This window comes from Anomalospiza imberbis, chromosome 2 (assembly GCF_031753505.1).
Source record: "Anomalospiza imberbis isolate Cuckoo-Finch-1a 21T00152 chromosome 2, ASM3175350v1, whole genome shotgun sequence".
Lineage (NCBI taxonomy): Eukaryota > Metazoa > Chordata > Aves > Passeriformes > Viduidae > Anomalospiza > Anomalospiza imberbis.
This window is the reverse complement of record NC_089682.1, coordinates 3,920,887-3,943,040: the sequence shown is the minus strand read 5'-3', so window position 1 is coordinate 3,943,040 and position 22,154 is coordinate 3,920,887. Positions and strand designations below refer to the sequence as shown.

At 43.8% G+C, this 22,154-nt stretch overlaps 1 protein-coding gene across 10 annotated transcripts in view; it reads right to left on the bottom strand.

The window, feature by feature from the left end:
* Positions 1–6,760: 6,760 nt before the first annotated feature.
* The window catches only part of B3GALT5 (beta-1,3-galactosyltransferase 5), a 32,394-nt gene continuing 17,000 nt past the window's right edge, over positions 6,761–22,154 (bottom strand). The window contains exons 2-4 of one of the 10 annotated variants that reach the window (XM_068179557.1): positions 10,447–10,630; positions 9,200–9,382; positions 6,761–8,761 (exon numbers count right to left, since the gene is read on the bottom strand). In XM_068179557.1, the coding sequence (XP_068035658.1) occupies positions 7,808–8,761; positions 9,200–9,280 (1,035 nt within the window). In that variant the 5' untranslated portion in view covers positions 9,281–9,382; positions 10,447–10,630 and the 3' untranslated portion in view covers positions 6,761–7,807. The other 9 variants (XM_068179562.1, XM_068179561.1, XM_068179556.1 and 6 more) reach the window with 9 other exon arrangements.

The following is a 22,154-nucleotide window of genomic DNA, read 5'->3' as shown; positions in this document are numbered from 1 at the left end:
TTTTTGGAAATCAGTGTTTCCTCTGCACTGTTTGTGATACCAGGTCTGTGACTGAAAGCTGCCCTTTTGCAGTATGACACTGTAAGGCTCTGAAGAGGTGGTTTCAGAGATTCAATTTCTCTTTGTGTGCCACAATCTCTGATGTATTTTGGCTTTCTCCTGTAGAGGAGCAGTGAATTTGTTTTGATATTCAGGCTGAGAGACTTGGGGCTGTTCACACCAGAGAAATCTCCAGGGAGACCTTATTGCACTTTTCCATTATCTGAAGGGGCTGCAAGAGAGCTGGAGATGGATTTTTTACAAGGCCTTGTACTGATAGGACCAGGGGTAATGGCTTTAAACTGAAGGAGGGTCAGTTTGAACTAGATAGGAGAGAGAATTTTTTTTACACTGAGAATGAGGAAAACCACAACAGGTTGTCCAGAGAGGTGGTGGATTCCCAATCCTTGGGAAACTTCAAGGCCAGGCTGGACAGGGCTCTGAGTGAGTTGAAAATGTCACTGCCCACGGCAGAGGGGGTTGGACTGGATGACCTTTAAAGGGTCCTTTCAACCCAACCACTCTGATTTCATGATTCTGTTTGGTCATTTCCTTTGAAACACTTGTAGACAAAATGAGATCTCCTAAAAGCTGAGGGAACTGGTGAGTACTAAAAGATCTCAAGAATACAGTGAAGACTGACATTTTCAAGGCTAAATCTTCCAGTTCTTTCCTCTTCCATCTCCCATGCACCTGAAGGTGGTCTGGCTCGGGAAACCTCCTGCCAGAGTCCCACCCTCAGGATAAGGGGCTGACATCCCCAAAATAGGTTGAGGTGCTGTCGCCCTGTTCTTTTGAGAGTTTTAAAATTTCTTCTAAAAGTTCCTACGCCTTCTCATACTTACATATTTCAACTGAGTTTTTTCACGCATGTTCATGTAAATAATGATTGTTTTACATTCTTCTTTGTGGGTGGAGAGAATTGATGGACTGTTGGTTTGACCAGTGTGGTTGGAGAGGTGGCAGTTTCACCCTCCAATCCACTGTCACTTTGGCTATTGTTTGTATATGTAGTGGAGTCAGAAAATAAAGTTGGCTTTTTGGGGTTCTTTTTATTTCCTTTTACATCTAGCCTGCTTCTGTGAGTTATTTCGTGTCGCAGTGTGACAAGGTGCCTCACAGCCCCTCACCCTGAGCTGCTCCACCCCTCCTCACCCTGTCAGCACCCAGCAGCACCCAGCAGCACCCAGCAGCATCACTCCCACTCCGCGTGCTGCCCCTGCTCCCAGCCCAGCTCTCTCAGCTCTCTAATTCCCCCGCTGGACCTTTACGAGCAGCAGCACGTGTAAAAGCTGCAGGTCCCTTTGTGTACCCGAGTCAAACATTTACTTACAACTGCTGTTTCAGCGGGAATAATTCCATTAAACACGAAGGGATTAGAGCTGCCCGGAGATCCACGAGCTGGAGGTGCAAATCACAGCACATCACTCATTTATGGCATTCCACGTTCCTCCGGCTGTACACGGGAGTTTGTGGAGTGGAACTGTGGAAATGGAAATGGAACTGGGATTCCTGAGGAGCAGGAAGATGATTGCAGGCCTCTGTCCCTGCACCCAAAGTCATAAATTAAACAAGGTCGGGTCAGGTCAGTAGCTGAATGGAAGGAATGTTGTGAACACGGTTCACTTGGGGAGATTCTAAGAAGGGACGTGGATTTATTTCTTTTTTCCTGCAAAAATAATGCATTTTTGAATATATGAAGCATTATTTCTCAGCCATTGAAATCACCCAATTGCATTTTTCGGTGAAAATGTACTTAAGTGAACTCTTTAGAAGAACAGCCTCAAACCCACTGTATTACAAGGCTTTGAAAAAAGTCTCTATTTGCTCAGCCAGAACATGTGCAAATTCAAGTCTGCTTTTTCAGGCTGGATCTCCTATGTGCTGCATATGTCTAAGTCCTGTGACAATATTTGTAGATATTCCTGGGAATATATTGCTGTCATGAACTAATGAATTGAAGTCCAGCAGTAAAAAAACCCTCATGCATGATACATCAGAAATGTAAGCAAGAGAAAATAAAAGATAAAGGCAGTAAGGGAAGACTTTTCTTTTTATGTTTTGTTTTTTTTTTTTTTTTTTTTTTTTTTGTTGTTCATAACTGCTTGTGTTTGAAAATCAATCTGACAGTCTTCAGTTATTTCACATTTCTCTTTGAAGTGATAAGAGAATAGCCCTGTACTTCCAGGTCCCAGAAGGACCATGACAGCCATCCTCGGGCACACAGTGGGGCAGAAATCATTTCAGTTTGGCTCTTGCTCTTCCCAAAGGTGTTAGCTGTGGTTAAATTGATCTTTTTCTTCCAATTCCCTCTCTATTTCATAAGTAATTTTTGAGAAGGGGAGAAAATCCAACAGTTTCAAATTCAGATTTAACAAGACCAAGACCAAGTGCTGGGTCCTGCCCTTGGGTCACAGCAACGTTGGGGAGCTCCAGGCTGGGCAGAGGGGCTGGAAAGCTGGAAAAGGCCCTGGGGGTGCTGGTGACAGGGGCTGGACATGAGCCCAGGGGTGTCCAGGGGGGCAAGAGGCCGCTGGCAGCTGGGCTGGGTGAGGAATTGTGTGTCCAGCAGGAGCAGGGCAGGGATTGTCCCTCTGGGCTGGCTCTGAGAGGCCCCTCGAGGGCTGTGTCCAGTTCTGGTCCTGCAGAAGAGACCTGGAGGGGCTGGAGCGTGTCCAGGGCAGGGAACGGAGCTGGGAAGGGGCTGGAGAATTCCTGAGGGAGCTGGGAAGGGGCTGAGCCTGAAGAAAAGGAGGTTCAGGGGGGACCTTGTGGCTCTGCACAGCTCCTGCCAGGAGGGGCACTGAGATGGTCAGACCCTCCCTGCAGGTAACAAGTTACAGGGTGGAACGGTGTCAGGCTGAGCCAGGGGACGTTTAGATTGGATATCTGGGGAAATTTCTGCCAGAAAGGTGCTCAAACCCTGGCACAGCTGCCCAGGGCACAGCTGGAGTCCCCATCCCCAGAGGGATTTGAGAGCTGTGTAGATGTGGCACTTGGGGACATGGGTCAGTGCTGGACTCAGCAGTGCTGGGTTAAAGGTTGGACTCGATGACCTTGAATGTCATTTCCAACCTAAATGATTCTATGATTCTACTGATATTAAATGGAAAAGGAACCAGCCCCCTGACATGACTACACCCCAAAATGTTGGTACATTCACAGCCAGAAAGACAAGCAAACACACAAAACTGTGGTAGCAAAATTCTTTACTAATAAAATATCAAACGTGGAACTGTTGGCTCAACACTCTCATGTTCTATGCAAATAACACAAACACTGTCATGCCTTTTCAATTAACATTGCATTGTCACCTGCACACATCCATGAAGAGCAGCATTCCTGTCACATCCAGCACACACCAGGAGACCTTTTGTCCCCTTCCACTCTGAAATAAGGCAAAACTTCCATGGCAAAAAAATCCACTTCTGTGTTTTCAGAAGTGCCTGGGAGGGTTGTACCTCCTCAATAATCTGAGTCAGAGGGGCTGTGAGACCAAATCCTTCACGCACAGATTTGAAAATCATAATTTAAACTGAGAATGTGTTAGTTGATGAATTAGGGTTGTGGGGGAAAAAAAAAGTATTAATTTTTATGCATCTAAAAACTGATCTTGAAAGAAATAGAGTGTTCTGAAGTGAAACCAACTCTAAGACAGTGTCAGCTCTGCTGATTTCTGTACTCCTCCCTACTTAGAAGCAGTGGAGTAACTTCTAGATGACCTTTTCAAAGCTATTCATTAAAAAAAAAAAAAAGATTTAATGAACTTCTGACCCAGAATGCATAAAAACACTGGGGTAGTGCTCAACTTCGGCAGACAAACTGCCCCCAAATTGCCTAAGTTCTTTTGTCAGCCTATACAAAATTTTAAAAATAAGTATATGTACACTGCAGTATTGTGTTTGCAGTTCCACTTATATTTCTGATTGTTTTGTGATGGTCTTTCATAGGAAAATGAATCTAATTTTGCAAAAGGCCACTAATGCTGTTTTGATTGTTTTAAAATTCATGAGCTGAGGCCTCAGCTGCAAAAGCTAATATAATTTAGCTGATACATATAAACTCACTAGCACTGTGGTTTAGTTTAAACAAATGGATTTGCCTTACACGCAATCATCTGCTTTTTCTTAAATCTCATTTTCCAGCAGGGTAAGCTTATGCTTTAAGTAATTAATTACTCAATTAATATATCCTTATTCAAAGCAGCCTAGGGAGCAGGGGAGTGGTTTAGTCTGGAGAAAAGGAGGCTCAGGGGGGATTTCATTGCACTCCAAAACTCCCTGACAGGAGGGTGTGGTGAGATGGGGCTTGTTCCCTTCTCCCAAGTGAAAAGCAACAGGACAAGAAGAAATGGCTTCAAGTTGCACCAGGGGAGGTCTAAATTGCATTTAAGAATTCACAGATTGCATTTATGAAAAATTTCTTCACAGAAACGGTGGTAAAGCACAGGAACAGGCAGCCCAAGGAAGTGGTGGAATCACTGTCCCTGAAAGTGTTAAAAAAACATGTAGATGTGGTGCTTAGGGACACCTTTTGGGGATAATGGTCGGACTCAGGGAACTTGCAGTTCTTTTCCAACCGAAACAATTCTACGATTCTGTGAATTATAAGATCAGTTTCTCATTTACACAAAGAAAATCATTATGTTGAGGAAAATTCTGTGCAGCAGCTAAAAGCATTCACTTGGGAAACCACTTTGCAAAGAGGAGAGGAGCAGAAAAATCCCTGAAAATATGAATCCCTGACGTTTCAACCCGAACTCATCCGCTCCTCAGCAGAGCTTCAGCAGATGCAAATTAAATACTCATGGACAGTCAGGCCACTGGAGACTGATGTGGGGACAAAACATTCTGAAGGCAGCAACAGGGACATCTTGTACAGGTCACTTGAAATGACAACTCCATCTCCCAGGATGGTTTTCAGGACCTTGTGTCAGGTCCTCGTTCCCAATCCATCAGAGATGGGTTTCATGGAGCCACAGAATGGTTGGGTTTGGGTTGGAGGGGGCCCTAAAGAACATCCATTTCCACCCCCTTGCCACGGGCAGGGACATCCTCCACTAGAATTTAACCCCAGGAATACAGAGGTTGGGTCTGCAGAAGGGACTGACTGAGAGCAGTCAGCAGCTGGATTCAAGTAATTTGGAGCATTCCTGGACTGAAATAAAAGCCCCAGCCAAGAGGTCGAGCAGGACTTGGGTCACCCTCAAGGGTGACTTCTTTTATGCTGATGCAAAGCCAAAGCTGGGACCAGGCACAGAGGTGGAAGCGAGACCTACAACTGCCTGAGAATTATTTCATTATTACATTTTTAATTTTTTTATGACTGTATTATTACCTCTGGGAACAGGAAAAGAACATCAGGCTGATGATGCTGTCCCAGCCCACAGAGCTCTGCCCCTCAAGACAAGGAGCTAGGAATGACCAGGACACATTCCTTTCTGCTCACCATTTTCCCATAAATTAAAGGAATAACCAGCTTGAACCTTGGGCCCAACAGCAATGAAAGACACAAGATATTTCTGCATATTATATGGAAAGAATAGTGATTAAAAATTTGTTGGCTTGGCTTTACCAGTCTGACCCATCATGCCTTCTGAAGGCAGCAAAAGTATTCAAAAATAGCTGAATTTTAAGCAAAATTCAGCTGTTTAAATATTTTAATTCTTTAAATAAAATATTAAAAGTTTATTAAAGAAGCTTAAAATGAAAAAGACCATTCTTCTGACAAACAAATAAACATTGTTTCTTTCATCATCAGTGGTCAAAAGTAAGTGCATGATCTCAGGTTACACCAGAGGAAAATAAATAATATATTATGGCCATTATTAAACACTTCTCAGGATCTTCCTGCTGAAAATATTTACCCTGCTCTTCAGACACTGGCAAGTAAAATGAGATACTTGGGAAATACTTGCCAAGAAGGATTTGAAAAGAAGGAAAGGAAAAGGAAAAGGAAAAAAGGAAAAGGAAAAGGAGAAAAGGAAAAGGAAAAGGAAAAGGAAAAGGAAAAGGAAAAGAGAGAAAGAGAGAAAGAGAGAAAGAGAGAAAGAGAGAAAGAGAGAGAGAGAGAGAGAAAGAAAGAAAGAAAGAAAAAGAAAGAAAGAAAAGAAAGAAAGAAAGAAAAAGAAAGAAAGAAAAGAAAGAAAGAAAGAAAGAAAGAAAGAAAGAAAGAAAGAAAGAAAGAGAAAGAAAGAAAGAAAAAGAAAGAAAGAAAGAAAGAAAGAAAGAAAGAAAGAAAGAAAGAAAGAAAGAAAGAAAGAAAGAAAGAAAATTCTTCTTTTCAATGAAAATAAAAACAATAAAAATAAATAACTCCAAAATAATAAAATTTGTTTTCCTGTCTCTCTTCCATGCTTTTACCATGCTGGGTGTTGGATCCCCTCAGCTCGCCTTGGGAACAGCTCCACTTTCACTGCTGTTTGGAAAAAACACTTCACACAGACATTACAGGCATTCCATGCTGATAACACTGACCTTGCCCGTGCCTGCAGGAAAATCAAACAGGACCATTGCATAAGGGAGGATTTCTGAGCTCCTTTCTCCCTCCTCAGAGCCCTGCAGGATTTTTCAGCATCTGCTGTAAAGACCCCTCTCCTTATTTCTGAAACTTATAATCATCCCAGAGATTTCATGAGTCTTTGCTTGGGAATGAAATAAAAAATAGGGCTCCCAGCCTGAATGATTACTTGAGAACATTTTCCTATTAGGTCTTGTTCAAAAGAGAAAAATCCTCCTGTCTTCTCCCTCACACGCCCAGTTTCTCTTTGGAAAAAAAATGTCTAAATCACTCTAAGTGACTCTAGTTTAGCCTTGGCAAACCACTCACAGCAGCTCTCAGGCAATCAAAGTGAGCCACAAATATAAAAGACATCTCCAGGGTCTGTTTTAATAGGAGGAGCAGGACACCCTGCACTGGCTCCACCACGGATTATTTGCAGCAGGGAGCACACACAAGGAAACAGCTGCAGCAGCTTTTACACCTCCACCAGGTGACCTGCAGTGCCCAAGGTCGACTCAAGAGCATTGCATGGGTAAATTCTACCATCTCTGCCAAAAAAAAAATTGGTGTAGACTGAAGGAGGGATCTGTGCCAGGCTGCAGCTCAGCCCACTCAGAGCTGGCTGCAAGGGCAGGGCTGCAGCTTCCCATGCCAGGAGGGAGCATCCTGACAGCTACAAATATCATCCCTTAAGTGCCTGCACAGATGGGTGCAGTAATTTATCAAGGGCGACCAGGAAGATGGTGCAGATTTTGTTCTCTGAACAAAAGTGCTTCGACTTTTTTGTTTGGCACAGCAGAAATGTTCCCAGGCCTCTGGCAGCAAGATTTGGAGGGTGAGTTAGCAGGCCTGGATGTTTCAGGAAAAAAATATAGTAATTGTAATGTTTGTAGAGAAGGGATGCACAGAGGTGGGAGTGAATGGGAGAGAAGGAAGTTTGCATGTTCTTGGGCAGAAATAGGGAATTTTTTCACAGAAAGGGTGCGGCAAGCACTGGAAGGAGCCACCCAGGGAGGTGTTCAAGGAATGACTGGACGTGGCACTCAGTGCTCTGGTTTAGTTGGCAAGGTAGTGTTTAGTCAAAGGTTTAACTCGATGATCTCGGAGGTCTTTTCCAACCTTAACAATTCTCTGATTCTGTGATTAAAATAACCATTTCTAAAGCCTTTACCATGATGGAGCTGGAGTTAATTGGGACTTTGCTGGAGTGGGGAGTAGCCCTGTAAAAGCAGAGAATTTCAGTCTGTTAAGTGGAGCAGGGTAGGTGCTAGAGCACTCCTCCTTGAGCTGCTGCCACTAAGTGGTTCCAGTAGCTGAGCTGCTCAGATGGTTTTATTCCATGGCACGTCACGATTTTCCTAAAGCGAGGAACAGAGAACCTGATCCTTTCTGGGAAAAACGTCTGCTCCGAGTGAAGCTCCTCCAGCCGAATTTTTAATTTGTCGAGGCACAGCCCTATGAACACATCCTCCAGTTTAATGAATGGAACACTCTCAGAAATGTTATAGATCTGGCTGGCTACGTCGCTGGATAAAACATATCCAGTCCCGGAACAAAAGGGTGGGTAGGTGGTTCCTGGATACTCTTCCCTACTCACATACCACTTACTCCCTCTTGTCCTGATGGGGTACTCGTGCAGTTTTAAAAAGCCTGTGAAGAATCCAGTGCTCTTCTTTTTCCTCAGGAGCAGCTCAGTGAGGTAAAAAACGTTGACAAACACGTCCGTGTCGGTTTTCATCGCAAAGCTGGACTGGGAGCAAAACCTGTGAATCCACTCGATTCCCATCATGGTCTTCAGGGTCAGGTTGTAATAGGTGTCTGTAAAGTTCTTCTGGATGATGTCTCTGTAGCTCTGGCTCTCAGCAGCGATGTCAGCCTGCTGGCTGGCATCCACAGGGCTCCCCAGGAGGAACAAGGTCACCAGGCGCTTCCCAGCCACTGTCCTCTCCTGGCCCCAGGTGTGCCGGATGGCCATCCTGGCATCCAGCTGCTGGAAGGAGCACGCCACGAGCAGGACAAGGAAAGGAGGGTTCTTGTGGCAGTCAATGTCTGGGAGCTGGGAGAAGTTCCCTTCCATCCTCCTGAAAGTCTCCGTGGGGAATAGGTAACCCTGGCTGCTCTCACAGAACACGCAGAATTCGGTCCAGGTGTGGAAAACCCAGAGGCTGGCACTGCTGAGCCCCACCAGGCAGACAAACAGCCTGAACTTTCTGGAATCCATCTGAAAGGAACAAGAAGGAGCAGCACATCCATAAAAATAATCTCTGGTTCCTCTCAGCGCTCTGCTGCCAACTCCCAGTGCAGGGATTTAAAGCCAGGTCCGCTCTAATAGAAAGCAGCCTGTTTGAGGGCACTCAGCCACGTGCATTTCTCCTCCTGTCACCCCCACGAGATGTTCTCCTGGCAGATTCACGCTTGGGCTTAACTTGAATCTGCCCTCCAAGCCAGTGTGTCCTCAGAAATCCACACAAGTGTGTCCACTGACACCGGATTACCCAGGCTGATGCTTCAAACCTCTTCCCCATTTCCAGCATCCTACAAACCAAGTTTAGACCCACCAGGGCCAGAGAAGGAGCAGATTTATGTGTCCATTTCAGAGGGCAGAGAATAACAGTGACAGTCTTTTGGTTTGGTTTTGTTTTTTCTTTTGTTTAAATACCGTGTTTCTCCATTTGTGCCTGTGTCCCAGAGCCAGCAGGTGTCCAAGGGGCACACCCAGCCAGGTTCCTCTCATCTTCATCACCTTCGTGTCCTGTGGGGCTCTTGCACCAGCCCAGGAACTGCTCCTGATCCTTTTGCTGGAGGGGCCATGAGTCACATTTTTGAAGTTGGGTCAGCTGCTCTGGAAAAAAGAAAAGAACCAAAACAGCAGTGGGTCACATTATCTGGGTGTTTCAGCTTGTGCAGAGTTTGAGTGACTCACCAGGACATGCTGAGGTGAGAAGGGGCTTCTCCTATTCCCCTCCCCTTTTTAAGTGAGAAAGATCCAAACAACAACAATGCTCACTCATTTAACCTCGTAAGGGATTAATGAGCTGGGCATCTGGTTATAAATCTAATAGAAATTCTGAGTGGGAGAAAAATTATCAAAGCAAACCCCAAATCCTTACAGTGCCAAAAGTATCAACATCTCCATAAATTAAACCTGGTGAGAGGAGTTTAAGGCTTGAGTTGCTCATTCCAGTAAGCCACAGGCTCTCCTACTGCTATTTTAGAGCACTAGGATGGGAAAATTTTTACCAGGAGAAGGGCAAGCCTTCCACCTTCCCCTTTCTTAACAAAGAATTGTATCTGGCTCCCCAGCTGACAACACAGCAAACCAAGTTAACCATGCCCACAGCTGCAGATTTCATGGAAATTTGATCTCTGCCTTCTGACCAGGAATGTTCTGTGCAGAGTCCCCCAAATCACTTTAGTGCCTTCCTTTTGCTCAAATTCCCCTCTCCAGGCAATCAGAGGTTTTTGCACTGCAGGATTTCAGCTCATTTGAAAGTCCAGCCAGGTGTCCCTGGAACCAAATCCAGCTCATTTTACCCCCAAGAATAGTCCCACTGACTTCAGTGGGAATTCTCAAAAGCATGAAACAAGTAGAAGTGGAGTCTTGGTTTGCTGGAATTGCTCCCATAGTGAAGTGCATTTTTGCAATGATTCACTAATGAATTTTGAAAATATTTCAGCAGTTCACATCTCTTCTGGCACTTATATTGAAATTCACTTTATCCTTAAATAGAGTATTCCTCAGATCTGATTTTTCCTTGTATTTATAGCTCATAGTAGTCTTGTAATTAACTTTATAACTGCTTTAGTTAAATACACAGGTAAAATTGTGTGAGATTAGATCTATGCAGTTATATTATATGTAGATACAAAAGATTAAACAAAAATCTGCCCTGCATCTGTCCTCACATTCTTCAGTGGCCTGGGAGGAAGCACATGAATAACCTGAATTGTGTTTTCAGGACAGGAAGGTGTTTTGAGGTTGACAATGGAGATGTACAGAGGTTTTTTCCTGTCACCAGCTCACAGAAGACTGTTTGAGAGTCTGATATTTCTCTGTTACAGAAATTCCCGAACACCTACAAACCAAACACTGAACTAAGAAAACAATGGAGAGCAGCATTCTGTTAAAATATCCCCAAATATCCAAGTGCAAGGTGCCATAACACACAACAACCATTTTACAAGATTTATGTAGAATCAGACTAATGTAACGTGACCATTATTTACTTTTATTTCCAGCATTGGTAACAGATCTAAAAAAAAAAAAAAACCTTTTTAAATGTCCTTGTTTTGGACAGCTGGGTGAGCAGCCTCCCACCTTTACCATTTTTTCTTTCCAGAACCAGATTCCTTCCCCTTTCAGCCCATGTGTGAAGGGGCACAGCTTGTACACACACACATAAACACACAAACACACACACCTGGGCAATGCAAATGCTTGCAAATGCATGCAAATTGTAAACAGCATTTTAGAAGTTTTGCAAGTGGCACACGTGTCCGTGTATCCTCTCCCAGCAGGTCCCTGTGTAGGGACCAAGGGGCGGGCAGTGGAACCATGGAATGGTTTGGGTTGAAGAGGATCTTAAAGCTGTCTTGTTTTGGACAGCTGGGTGAGCAGCCTCCCACCTTTACCATTTTTTCTTTCCAGAACCAGATTCCTTTCCTTTCAGCCCATGTGTGAAGGGGCACAGCTTGTACACACACACATAAACACACAAACACACACACCTGGGCAATGCAAATGCTTGCAAATGCATGCAAATTGTAAACAGCATTTTAGAAGTTTTGCAAATGGCACACGTGTCCGTGTATCCTCTCCCAGCAGGTCCCTGTGTAGGGACCAAGGGGCGGGCAGTGGAACCATGGAATGGTTTGGGTTGAAGAGGATCTTAAAGCTCATCCAGTGCCACCCCAGCCCTGGCAGGGACACCTCCCACTGTGCCAGGCTGCTCCCAGCCCCAGTGTCCAGCCTGGCATTCACTGAGAGACCTCCAAGGGAAAGGAGTGGCAGACACACAGGCTGCTTCCTCTTGCCAAGGCCGTTTTTCTTCAAAAACCATCCATTCAATCCTTGTTTTCAGAGGAACGGGGAGAATTCTGAACACTAAAACCGTTTTATATTAATGCAGGCAGGGCAGTTCCTTGGAGCCCTGAAGTTTCTGTATCAGGGAATTAAATCACCATGGTATTGTCTCCTTACCCATGAGATGCTGAGCCCCCCTCCCATCCCCATTTTGCATCAAAACAAATATTTCTGCTTTTATATAAAGTCCTTTTGCATGATGAAATATTTGATTTTTCTCTGTGATCTCAGTCAGAAATCAGTTTTTAATTATCTCAACACTGTTTCCATCTCTTGTTGTTCCAACTGCAAAATATTTGATGAAGGGCATTGCCAAAAAATTGCTTGTTTCATAACCTAGAGACTTTTCTTAAACTGACTGGCACTTCATGGGTCTCTGCAGCTGTGGCTTGCATGGAATCCTGGTACCAAACCATGTGGGAGTTGCAGCCTCTTCTCACACTCACCTGAAATGAACACATGAAAAAAGACTCTGCTCCCTCCCAGCAGCTTAAGGGGAGCTGAAATGTTTTATTCTCTTTGTTATTTATCAAATCCCTCCTTTTTCTTGAGACTGTCTCTTTTAGGCAAGTCACAATACTTCATTTTTTCAGCACAAAGTATTACAGCAACTCTGACATTGAACACAAACAAGCAAACACTCTGTAATGGTTACAAATGACTGCCACAAATGCATTTTGTAGCAGTCCCCAGTTTGGTAGCCATGAGTTAAGCCAACCTCATCAAAGAGTTTTGTTCTTTCTGCCACTCTTCTATTGCTTTTTCTACCGATTTTTGTCTGCTGGGCTTCAAACTCATCCCTGATGTAAGTGCAACATTCTTACCCTATAACAGCAAATTTTTCCTTAAGGCCATGTGGTTCTGTGGAGCCTCATTCCTACCAACATGCCTTGAGAACATATCCAGAAATTAGTTACATTTTATATATATATTAATATATATTAATATATATATATATATTATATATTCTAATATTATATATACTATATTAATAATATATATCAGTAATATATTTTTTAGCTACTGGAAATTTTCATACAAATTTTCATGACTAATCCCTCCGTGAAACTCCAAAGGTGTTTTTGGCAAACAAAGATTTTGGCGTGAGATACAAGATTTTGTATTGAGATACATCTTACAGACACGAGCAATACTTCAGTTGCAAGGTTGTTCATTCTTTTTGCTCCATTTTATTCTGCTTGGGAATAATAATTTAAGTTGAATAGTGTAATTCATTCTTTCTGCCTTTCCACTGGCTTGTGACCATCATGGAGTGTGTAAATCCCACTGGATTGCCAAGGCCTTGCAAACTTGTCCCACTATTCCTGCTATAAAACCAGACCCTCTGTCTGATGGCATTCCTAGAGGAGCTCCAAAGCATGGAAATAATTGATTCAGAAATATTTTCACTACTTCTTTTGCCATGTTGGTGCAACAGGGAAATGCTTCAGGCCACGCAGCACAGGGATCCACTAAAAGAAATTCACAGCTGTCTTTGCATGGAAGTTCTGTGAAGTCATTTTGATAATAATCTCCAGGAGAGTCTACATTTGACAGCCTCTGTCACTACTTTATTCTCTCAGAAACTATTACTTGTCCAGCAGGGCTGACTGCCCATCCACCAGGGTGAAATTTAGAATTTAATTCTTTGATTAACTGACAAATTTTTGTGCTATATTCTGGTTTAATATCTGGCTCTGCAGCTCCGTGGCTGTGACTGCTCACAAACAGCTGGGTCATCCTTGGCATAAGGGAATAATTCAAAAGATTTCACAGGATCTAGGAAGCCCAAAGCTGGAGAACTCATTAGGGCTTTTTAAGTTTGAAAGCAGCATGAGTATCATCATCATATAATAAAGTATTTCTGTGTTTAAAAGTATTTATGTATTTTAAAGTATTCATGGCTATTAACTATGTATGGCTATTACTATATAAAATATTTAGAATTCCATACAAAGGGTGAACCAATAATTCAAAATTCCTTTAAATCTGTTACAGTGAGCCATTCCAAATGTATTTATTTATTTATTTGTTTACTTTGTGTGTGTGTGTTTGTGGTTATGAGTGGTTTGGGTAACTTAGCAATTTTGGGGTTAGTTAGCAATTTTATTAATTGCTCTTGAGTCTTGTATTAATCTTTACAATTCATGTTTTTGTCTGGCAAAATTGGAGTTCACCAACAACCTGTACCTTACAATTTTCTTAATCTTAGGTAATGAGCCTTTTCAATGTTTTAATTTTAAAGGATATTAGTTTTGTCTTACCAGGTCTGTGTCTGATTTAATTTGGTTCTCACAGATTCTGCTCTTTTTGATTTTCCAGGAATCTCCCTGGCCCACACAATGGGGATCACTGCATCCTTAATTCACTTTGGGATAGGTTCAGATTGGGAAGTCAGTATAATATAAAAATTGAATTTTACATGCATTTAGCCTCAGGGATTTTAATTTGAATGTCTCCTTCCTGAAATTTGATTTTTGCACTCAATTTTCCCAGTAAGTTTTTTTTTCTTTAATAACGGTTTTGGAGAGTTAGGCAGGTACAAAAATTGATGGGTTATTTATAATTTTTCTACTTTGAACTTAACTGGTTTGAAAAAGAGGCACAGTTCACAAGTTCCAGTGGCAGCAACAATTGTGATGGAGGCATCCCTAAACTCCCCTTGCATTTAATACTGAATAATTGGTAATTAAAACTGAATAACTGGTATTTAAAATGGAATAATTGGTTCCTGTGCCTACTAAAAATTCCAGGTTTTCATTTCTTGGTGTGGCTGTTACCAGAGACTGCTGTTGACATGAGAAGATTTGGAGGAGTCTTGGGTTTTGCCTGAGCATACTCCTGCTTCCAATATTTATATTTATTTTGTAATTTGTGTATTGATTAGCTCCCAATCTTCCTAATGGAGATCGAGAAACTGAACACCTTCCCCTGTTACAAGACTCCTCACTGGGGTAAGAACTTTTTGCTGTTTTCTTTTATAATTTCTATCATTTTCTGTTTATTTTTTCCCTGTTGTTTATTTTCTTTTCTTTTCTTTTTTTTTTTTTTTGGATTTGCACATTTTGATACACTGACCATGCAACATGAAGTGGTTCACCTGTATTATAACCACCCATTTCTTGGATTTTCAGTAGCTTTATTCTAATATCATCTGAGGATTGTCCTATGAAAGTAGAAGCCAGGCAACTTTTACCTTCCTCCCAAATGTTTTCTTATCTTTATTTCTCTCTTATCTATGCCTGCAGCTGGCCTTTTCAGTTCTCTATGAACAGGACTTTACAGCTAAGTCTTAAACTTCCTTTTTCCATTGACAATCTGAACGCTGCTAGCTGTTCCACCAAAATATTAGAAAAACAGGTTTCAAAATCTCTGTTTTAAAGTACCAGAATGCCAAGTTTTAAAATACCAAAGTAGCATATATTTAAAATATTCAAATACTAAGTTCCAAAATACCAAAGTAACCCAGTTTCAAAATATTATAATACCAAGTTCCAAAATACTAAAATAATTCTGCTTCAAAATGCCAGAACATCAAGCTTCAAAATATCAAAGTAACCCAAGATATCCAAGATATCAAATTCGAAAGTACCCAATTCCAAAATACCAATTTTCAGGTGTCTTATGTGGGCAGGATTCCCAAGCTCAAGAGAATGCCTCAATGTCACAGTGGGATCCTACCTGTGTCCCAAATGAATGTGGGGGAATCTGTGATTTTCTCCAGCAAAGTCCTGGTGCCAGCATGGAAAATCCCAGAGCCTCAGGGGAGACCAGGCAGTTGTCCTGTGTGTGTTCACCAGAAATGGCACCAAAATTGGCGGGAATAAACTTTTCTAACTTTCTTTCTGTTGCTTCTTTTTACATAATTTGCCACAATTGATAATTTTTACATAATTTGCCAAACTGGAGGCCTCTTTATCTATTTCTCCACTGGTCCCAGACACGATTATCATCCTCTGGGCATGCCTCGACATAATAATTTTATCTTTCTGTTTGCCAGTTGGTCTTTAAGCTCTATTCAGCAGCTTCAGGGGAGGTGGAAATGTTTGTTCTCTACATTATTTGTCATTGGGACCCTCTGAAGAAGGTAGCCAAGGTCTGGGATCCAAATCCCAAACAGCAGCACTCTGTTTTGCAAGTCCCTATTTCCACCGGTGGCACAAACTCCCTCCTACACCCTGCCGTGGGCTGGCTTCAGGGTCTCTCTGTTCACACCTCTGACCCTGCTGGAACTCCTTTGTGTTTCCCAGAGAACAAGCCGTGGTAACTCCTGTGCCAAAGCCTAATTACTGCATCAAAATTAACCTGGTATCTCCTTTAATGAGTGGAATTGTCTGAACAGCACCAAGAGATGGGGGCTGTGCCATATAGTTCAAGGAAAGCAGCCTGGCCTGAGGCAGAGACAGGGAAGTAGGTCTGGAGTCCCCCTGAGGAGCAGGTTGGAAATATCAATTTAAAGAACTAACTTTCCTTACCTTTTCTGGGGCAAAGCTGCTGTCAGGTTCAGTGGGTGGCTGCTGATGTTCCGCACCGAGGTCACACACATCAGCCAGAGAAAAACCCAAACCACAAAAGATCAAAGTGCTTTGGACCGCCTGTGTGGGAACCCAGGACATCCCTCTGGCTGCCCTGGCTGTCTCAAGACCCTGGCAGGGGGCTCAGAGACTGTGACAAGAAGTCAAAAACACCTGTGGCTTCGATTTTAGGAAAAAGCTGCCAACTTAGTATGAGGAATTACAAGCCACAAGGGTTTGAGTGGTGCAGTAGTTGAATTAGCACAGGGTGAAAAAGTAGAATTTTGGGGCTTTTTAGAATGGGGTTCAAGGGGACAAGATGGAGGGATTTGGGTGTGTCCTGACCTTCTTCTCCTTCTTCTTGCCCTCCATGTCTTGCTGTGATGGTGACACTTTTCTGTTGGTTTAAGGTAGAGACACACTGTCTAACATAAATGACAGATATTGGCATGTGACTGTAAACACAGTACACGTCGTTTTTGGTATAAAATGTGAACACCGCCTCAGAGGGCAGACAGAATGCCATGGCTGACCTGCTGGACAGAGCTCAGCAGGGCAGAGAAAGAATGTTATAGGTAAGAGAAAATAAACAACCTTGAGAAGACGACCCTACACCTTCAGACTCCTTCTTTGGCTGTGCGGGCTGGGAAGCAAGGACTTTTGCATTCTCGGGGTCACCTCGACCACCAGACCCCAAGACACCTGCAAAATCCTTGCTTTGCAACAAGACTCAAACAGCTGCAGCCCCAAAATCAGAGGCATGACTTAAGAGTGGGACCAGGAGCTCCAAGCTCAGGTCCTGCACAGTTAAAGTCAGCAGTGTTATTCCCTTTTGCCTTTCCTAATCACTGAATGTAACACATGCCCTGGTATAAGGACTAGTAAAAGCTGCTAACTCACAATTTTCCTTGGAATAAAGCCCCTAAATTGCTTTTTCATAAGCTCAGCATGACACAGAGAAGGATTAAACACACACAGAAAATAAGAAAATGTCAAGACCAGCGGGAAACATTTTTTTTTTCCTAAATGCAAGAGTTTCAGAGGAGCAGGGGCCAGACTGGAGCTCTCCAAAAGGACATCTCTGGTGATGCAATGGGTTCAGCAGTGCCTGGGTCACCAGCTTTATGTGTGCTCACCCAAACTGGCAGGCAAAAAGAGTGGAAACCCAAAAAGTGCAGGACAAAGGGAAAAACTTTTTGTGCTGTACTCTCTGAACCTTTTTCCCTTTGACACCTCTCACCAGCCTCTGCTCTCAGGACGGTGTCTCCTTGCAGTCCATCAGCAAGACAGGGCAAGGCACTGTTCCTCTTCTCCACACACACCAGTTTCTATCACTGCAGCACTGAGCTGCTGGGCTCATTATTTATGGCCAGATCCTCTCCCTTTTTTTTCCTTTCTTTTTTTTTTTTTTTTTTAATCTTTTTGGGGTTTTTTTGGTTGTTTTTTTTTTTTTTTGTTTGCTTGTTGCTTTTTTGTTTGTTTGTTTTGGGGTGGGTTTTATTTTTTGGGGGGTGTTGTTTTATTTAGTTTGGTTGGGTTTTGTTTGTTTGTTTGTTTTGGGTTTTTGCTTATTTGTTTGTTTTGCTGGGTTTTTTTTTTCTTTTCTCTGTTATTTTTGCTTTTTTTGCTTTTCTCCCATTTTTTCCACTGTGGTGGGAGAGGGTTTGCTTCCCCAGTTCCTCCCAGGACTGCTGTGATGGGATCTGCATGGGAAAAAAGGGATCTGAGGGCTGGGTTTTGTTTTAAGCTTTCCAGGCTTAAAACGAGCCTGTGGTTCTCCAGAAATGTTTTATGTCCAGGCAGTGACTCTGTCACAGACCCAGGGCAGGAGTCCCTAAGCCATCAATTAGAGAACAGATAGAAAAGGAGCATTACTGTCGTGGATTTGCAAATCCCACTACGTGGCCTGGATTATGCTCTGTCTTTATGTCACTAATACCCATTTAGCTGATTGACCCTGTGACTCCAACAGCAGATTGAATTTTCTTTGTGAAAAGTTGGGCTGGTTTTTTTTTTCTTATTTTATTTTATATTTTATTTTATTTTATATTTTTTATTTTTATTTTATTTTATTTTATTTTTATTTTATTTTATATTTTATTTTGGGTGGTTTTTATTTGCCACTTTGGGTTTTAATAAGGAGAGAGTTAAGAATAATTAAAATAAAAAGATGCATAGTAAAAACAAGTTTTTACTATAGAAGTTTTTCTTTCTAGAGAAAGAAAAATTAGAGTGAGATGTTGCATTCTAGAGTAATGTAAGCCAAATGAAATACCATTTTCCATATATACAGAAATATGCATGGCCAACATGGCCTAAACACTGGCACAGCTAGAATAAGCAAAGAAACATTTTTCACAGCAATCAAAGAAAAACCATGGTCAAAAAAAGGGAGAAACTTTAAAATAGAAATTGCTTAAAATTCAATATCTGAGCAAGATATTGAATTCAAGTTTCACTTCCTTGCCCTATCATGCTATGGAGGCTATTTCAGAAGAGCCACCTGACCCACACTGACTCCTTAACCTCACCCCTTCAGAGGCAAATCTGCACCATTTCCTCCTCTGAATTGTATTTTCTGTGCCACAGAGGGCAACTTACTGGTGGTTAACCACAGTCCCAGCAGATTGTACAAACACAGCTTAAACACGGCCGCTCTGCCAGGGGCAGAGCCCGGGCACAGGGGGAGTTCTGCAGGTAACACTCATCCATTTAGTAGCTGCCTCTTTGTTTTTACAGGAAAAACAAACATTCGTGGGCCTCATCCACTCAGAAAAGTGTTTCCAGCTCAGGTACAGAGGTGTCACCTCGGTTGTGGAAATTTCCATTATTAAAAAGGTTGCAATGGCCCAGACCAGGTGTCCTTGGGTTCTGCCTCTGTCCCTGCCCAGATGCCTAAAGGAGAATCAAGATCATGGCAGGAAGGGAGGCCTTTGTGGCACAGGAATCTTTTGAACCAGAGGATGCATCTTCCTCCTTATTAAAAGAAAAATCAAGAGCCATTAGCTCTGAATACACCTTGATCTAATCCACCCAACACGAGCACTTGCTCATGACATCTGTTTTGAAAAGCCAAAAAAGCATCCTCAGACCTAAATGCAATTTTGCTCTCAAAACCAACAAGAAGTTTGTGTCTTGGAGTGACTCAAACTGAAACAGTTTGGCAGGAGGTGTCACTGCTCTGGTAATGTCACAGGAAATAAGTGCTGCAGCTGAGGAGTCAAAAAGAAATATATTCCCGGGGACTTCAGCCAAGCTAAGGAAGCTTGCTTCTATTTTAAAATATCAGCTTGCTTTTCCAAGCCACCTGCAAAATTGTCTGGATGAATCCTGGCCCTTAAACACCCACAAAAATGTTCAGTTTGGGTATTTAGTACGGCCAGATCCCTTTTCCAGGATGGAGAAGATGCTGCAGCGGGGGCTGGAGGTGTCCTGTTGGAGAGCTCAGACCATCAATGCAGGGACACTGTACAGGACACCCAGTGCACTCCAGCCCCCACTGCAGGTGCTTTGTGTCCTTTTTAGGAGCATATTTGGACACTTTTGGCTTATTCCCCTTGCACAGGGGATGGAAACACAGCTGGCAGGCAGCCCGCCAAGGGCATCCTCCTTCACAGGCAGGGAAAAGAGCAGTGCCCTGGGGCACTCCCTCCTTCTCTCTCTTCTTGGTAGTGTTTTTCCCAAGCATTCAGCATAAAAGCCTTCTCCTCCTCCTGTCTCTGTCCTCCCTTCACCTGCTGAGTGGCAACCATCCCTCTCTGGATTTCTCTCCAATGCTAATAGACTCTTCTTCTTAATGCTCCCTCTATTCCTATACAATACCACCATGTTCCTTTTATCCCTGATGCTAATGGGCATATTTAACTTATTTCAGAATGGCCTCATGAATCAGCAATTTCATCCTACTTGCTCTATTCCAAACCCCAGATCTCAGCACAGATAAGCAATTGTCCACAACGGGATGAATCAGAGCAACCTGACCCTGTGTAAACCCGTGTGCTTCACTGTGCTGAACAGGAATAAAATCCAACTCACACTCCTCTTACCTTCATAAACAAAGTAATGAGGAAATTTCTTCCTTAGGTTCTTGTTGCCTCTGCCAGGACTCCAAAAGTCCAGTTCTCCGAGAAATTTTGTGCCCCCCAAACCAAATTATTTATAGCACCTTCATTTACAAGTAGTACTGCTGGTTGTTTTTCCTCATCTTAATGCAGAAGAGAAATAAAACTGAAAATGGTATTTCAGATAGATTGAGGATCTTGCTCTTCTCCCTTGGAAACAGTCTCAAGATAAATGAAAGAAGAAGTAAAATAGCACTGAAGAAAAGTGATAATCATGCAAGTTAAAAAAAAAAAAAAACATTCAAAATGGGAAAAATTTCCAATAAAGGTATTCCAATACCACTCCTAAATCTTTGACTGCTGCTCAGTCCTGATGATATCACTGTAGGATGAGGACCTGTCAGGATGTTACGTTGCAGATGCTTTTTTCCCCTTTTTTAAGCTGGGGGAGCACATGGAGCAGGTGAGCCTGGTGCTCATGCTTTGCCCTTTTGTTTCATTCTGCCTCTTGGCACAGTCATTTTTTGGTGTTTGGAACTTTATACTCCTCTAACAGTTGAACTAAGTCTTTGCATTCATGTGTCTGTTCAAGCATCAAGTCTGGTACTTTGGGAGGAAAAAAATCTTCCTGGGCAAAGGAGCACAAATCCAACCGTGGGGCCCTCATGCTGACAATTCCATTATCAATAACTACTTGGCTTTAAAAATGCTGATTATACACAGAAATGTTTGTGGGATCAGGGCCAGTGGCTGCATTTTTAATTACTTACCTGTGCCTCGTGGATCTTCCGTTTTTCAGCGTTTTATCCGAGCAGGACAGCGAGGAGAATGCTGCCCTGGCTTTGTCCATACTGATCCTGGTCTTTATGTGGGGCTGCCAAAAGGTTCCCCCCATTAAATCCGGCAAGTCAGATTACTCATCACCACGTTTTCACTCCCGCATCGTTTACATCAGTGCACGATACCCGTTTTACCAGGAGAAGGACCTCGCAGTCCGGAGCTGGGGACACCCGTGGACTGGGAGGTCTGGATTTTGATCCCGGTTTCCAGGCAGGGTCACACCTGCGTCCCCCTCTCCTCTCCCTCTCCCCACCCACCGCGGCCGCCGGAGAGTTTGGGAAAGTCGGAGCGGCGGCTCCGAGGGCTCACCCAGGGCTGGAGGGAGCGGAGGGAGTCCCTGCTCCCGGTCCTACCTGGAGCTGGCCGAAGGAAGAGGCGCCTCCTCACCCCGGGCGCCCGCAGCGCATCCTCCGGCGGCTCCGGCTCTTCCCAGCGGGATCGCCCGGATCTGCGGGGCTACAGCTGCCTGGCTGAGCCCCTGTCCCCCCGCAGCCCGGCTGTCCCCAGCCAGGGACTCATCCTCGGCCGCGGCTCCCGAGCCAGAAGCGAAGGAAGGCGGCGATGCGGCAGCGTAACCTGAACTCCCTGCCTGCCTCTTCCCTCTCTCCCTCCTCCCTCCCTCTCTCCCTCCCTCTCTCAGCGGGTAACCTCTGCGGGAAGGGCAGGTTAGGAGCTGGCTGTAAATGGTTTGATTTGGGGTATTTTGGACGGGAGGTGGGAAGCAGCGTCCTGCCAGGAGCGGGAGCTGGAAATGGTGTCAGAGCAGCGGCAGCTCCTGCCGGCGCTGGGAAAGTTCGGCTGGGCGCTCCCAGTTACCGACAGCACAGCCTCAGTGGGACAGAAATCCCCCTCTGCTCCAAAGCCCGCGCTCAGGCACCCTCGGAAGGGCTCTTTCCTGATGGGGAATGACAGCCAAATGCAAAACCACCACACCGGGGAGAAGGGGAAAGCAAGGGGAGCAAAGCTCACTCTGAGCGCGCCCCCGGCAGCCGCGCCGGGGTGACAGCATCCCTGACCTCCCTTCCCTGGACAGCCCTGTCTGCTCGACCCCCGAGCTGTCCGGGCTCAGGACAGCCCTCAGCCCCGAGCCTTTGCTTCAGGGCAAAGGAGGAGTCC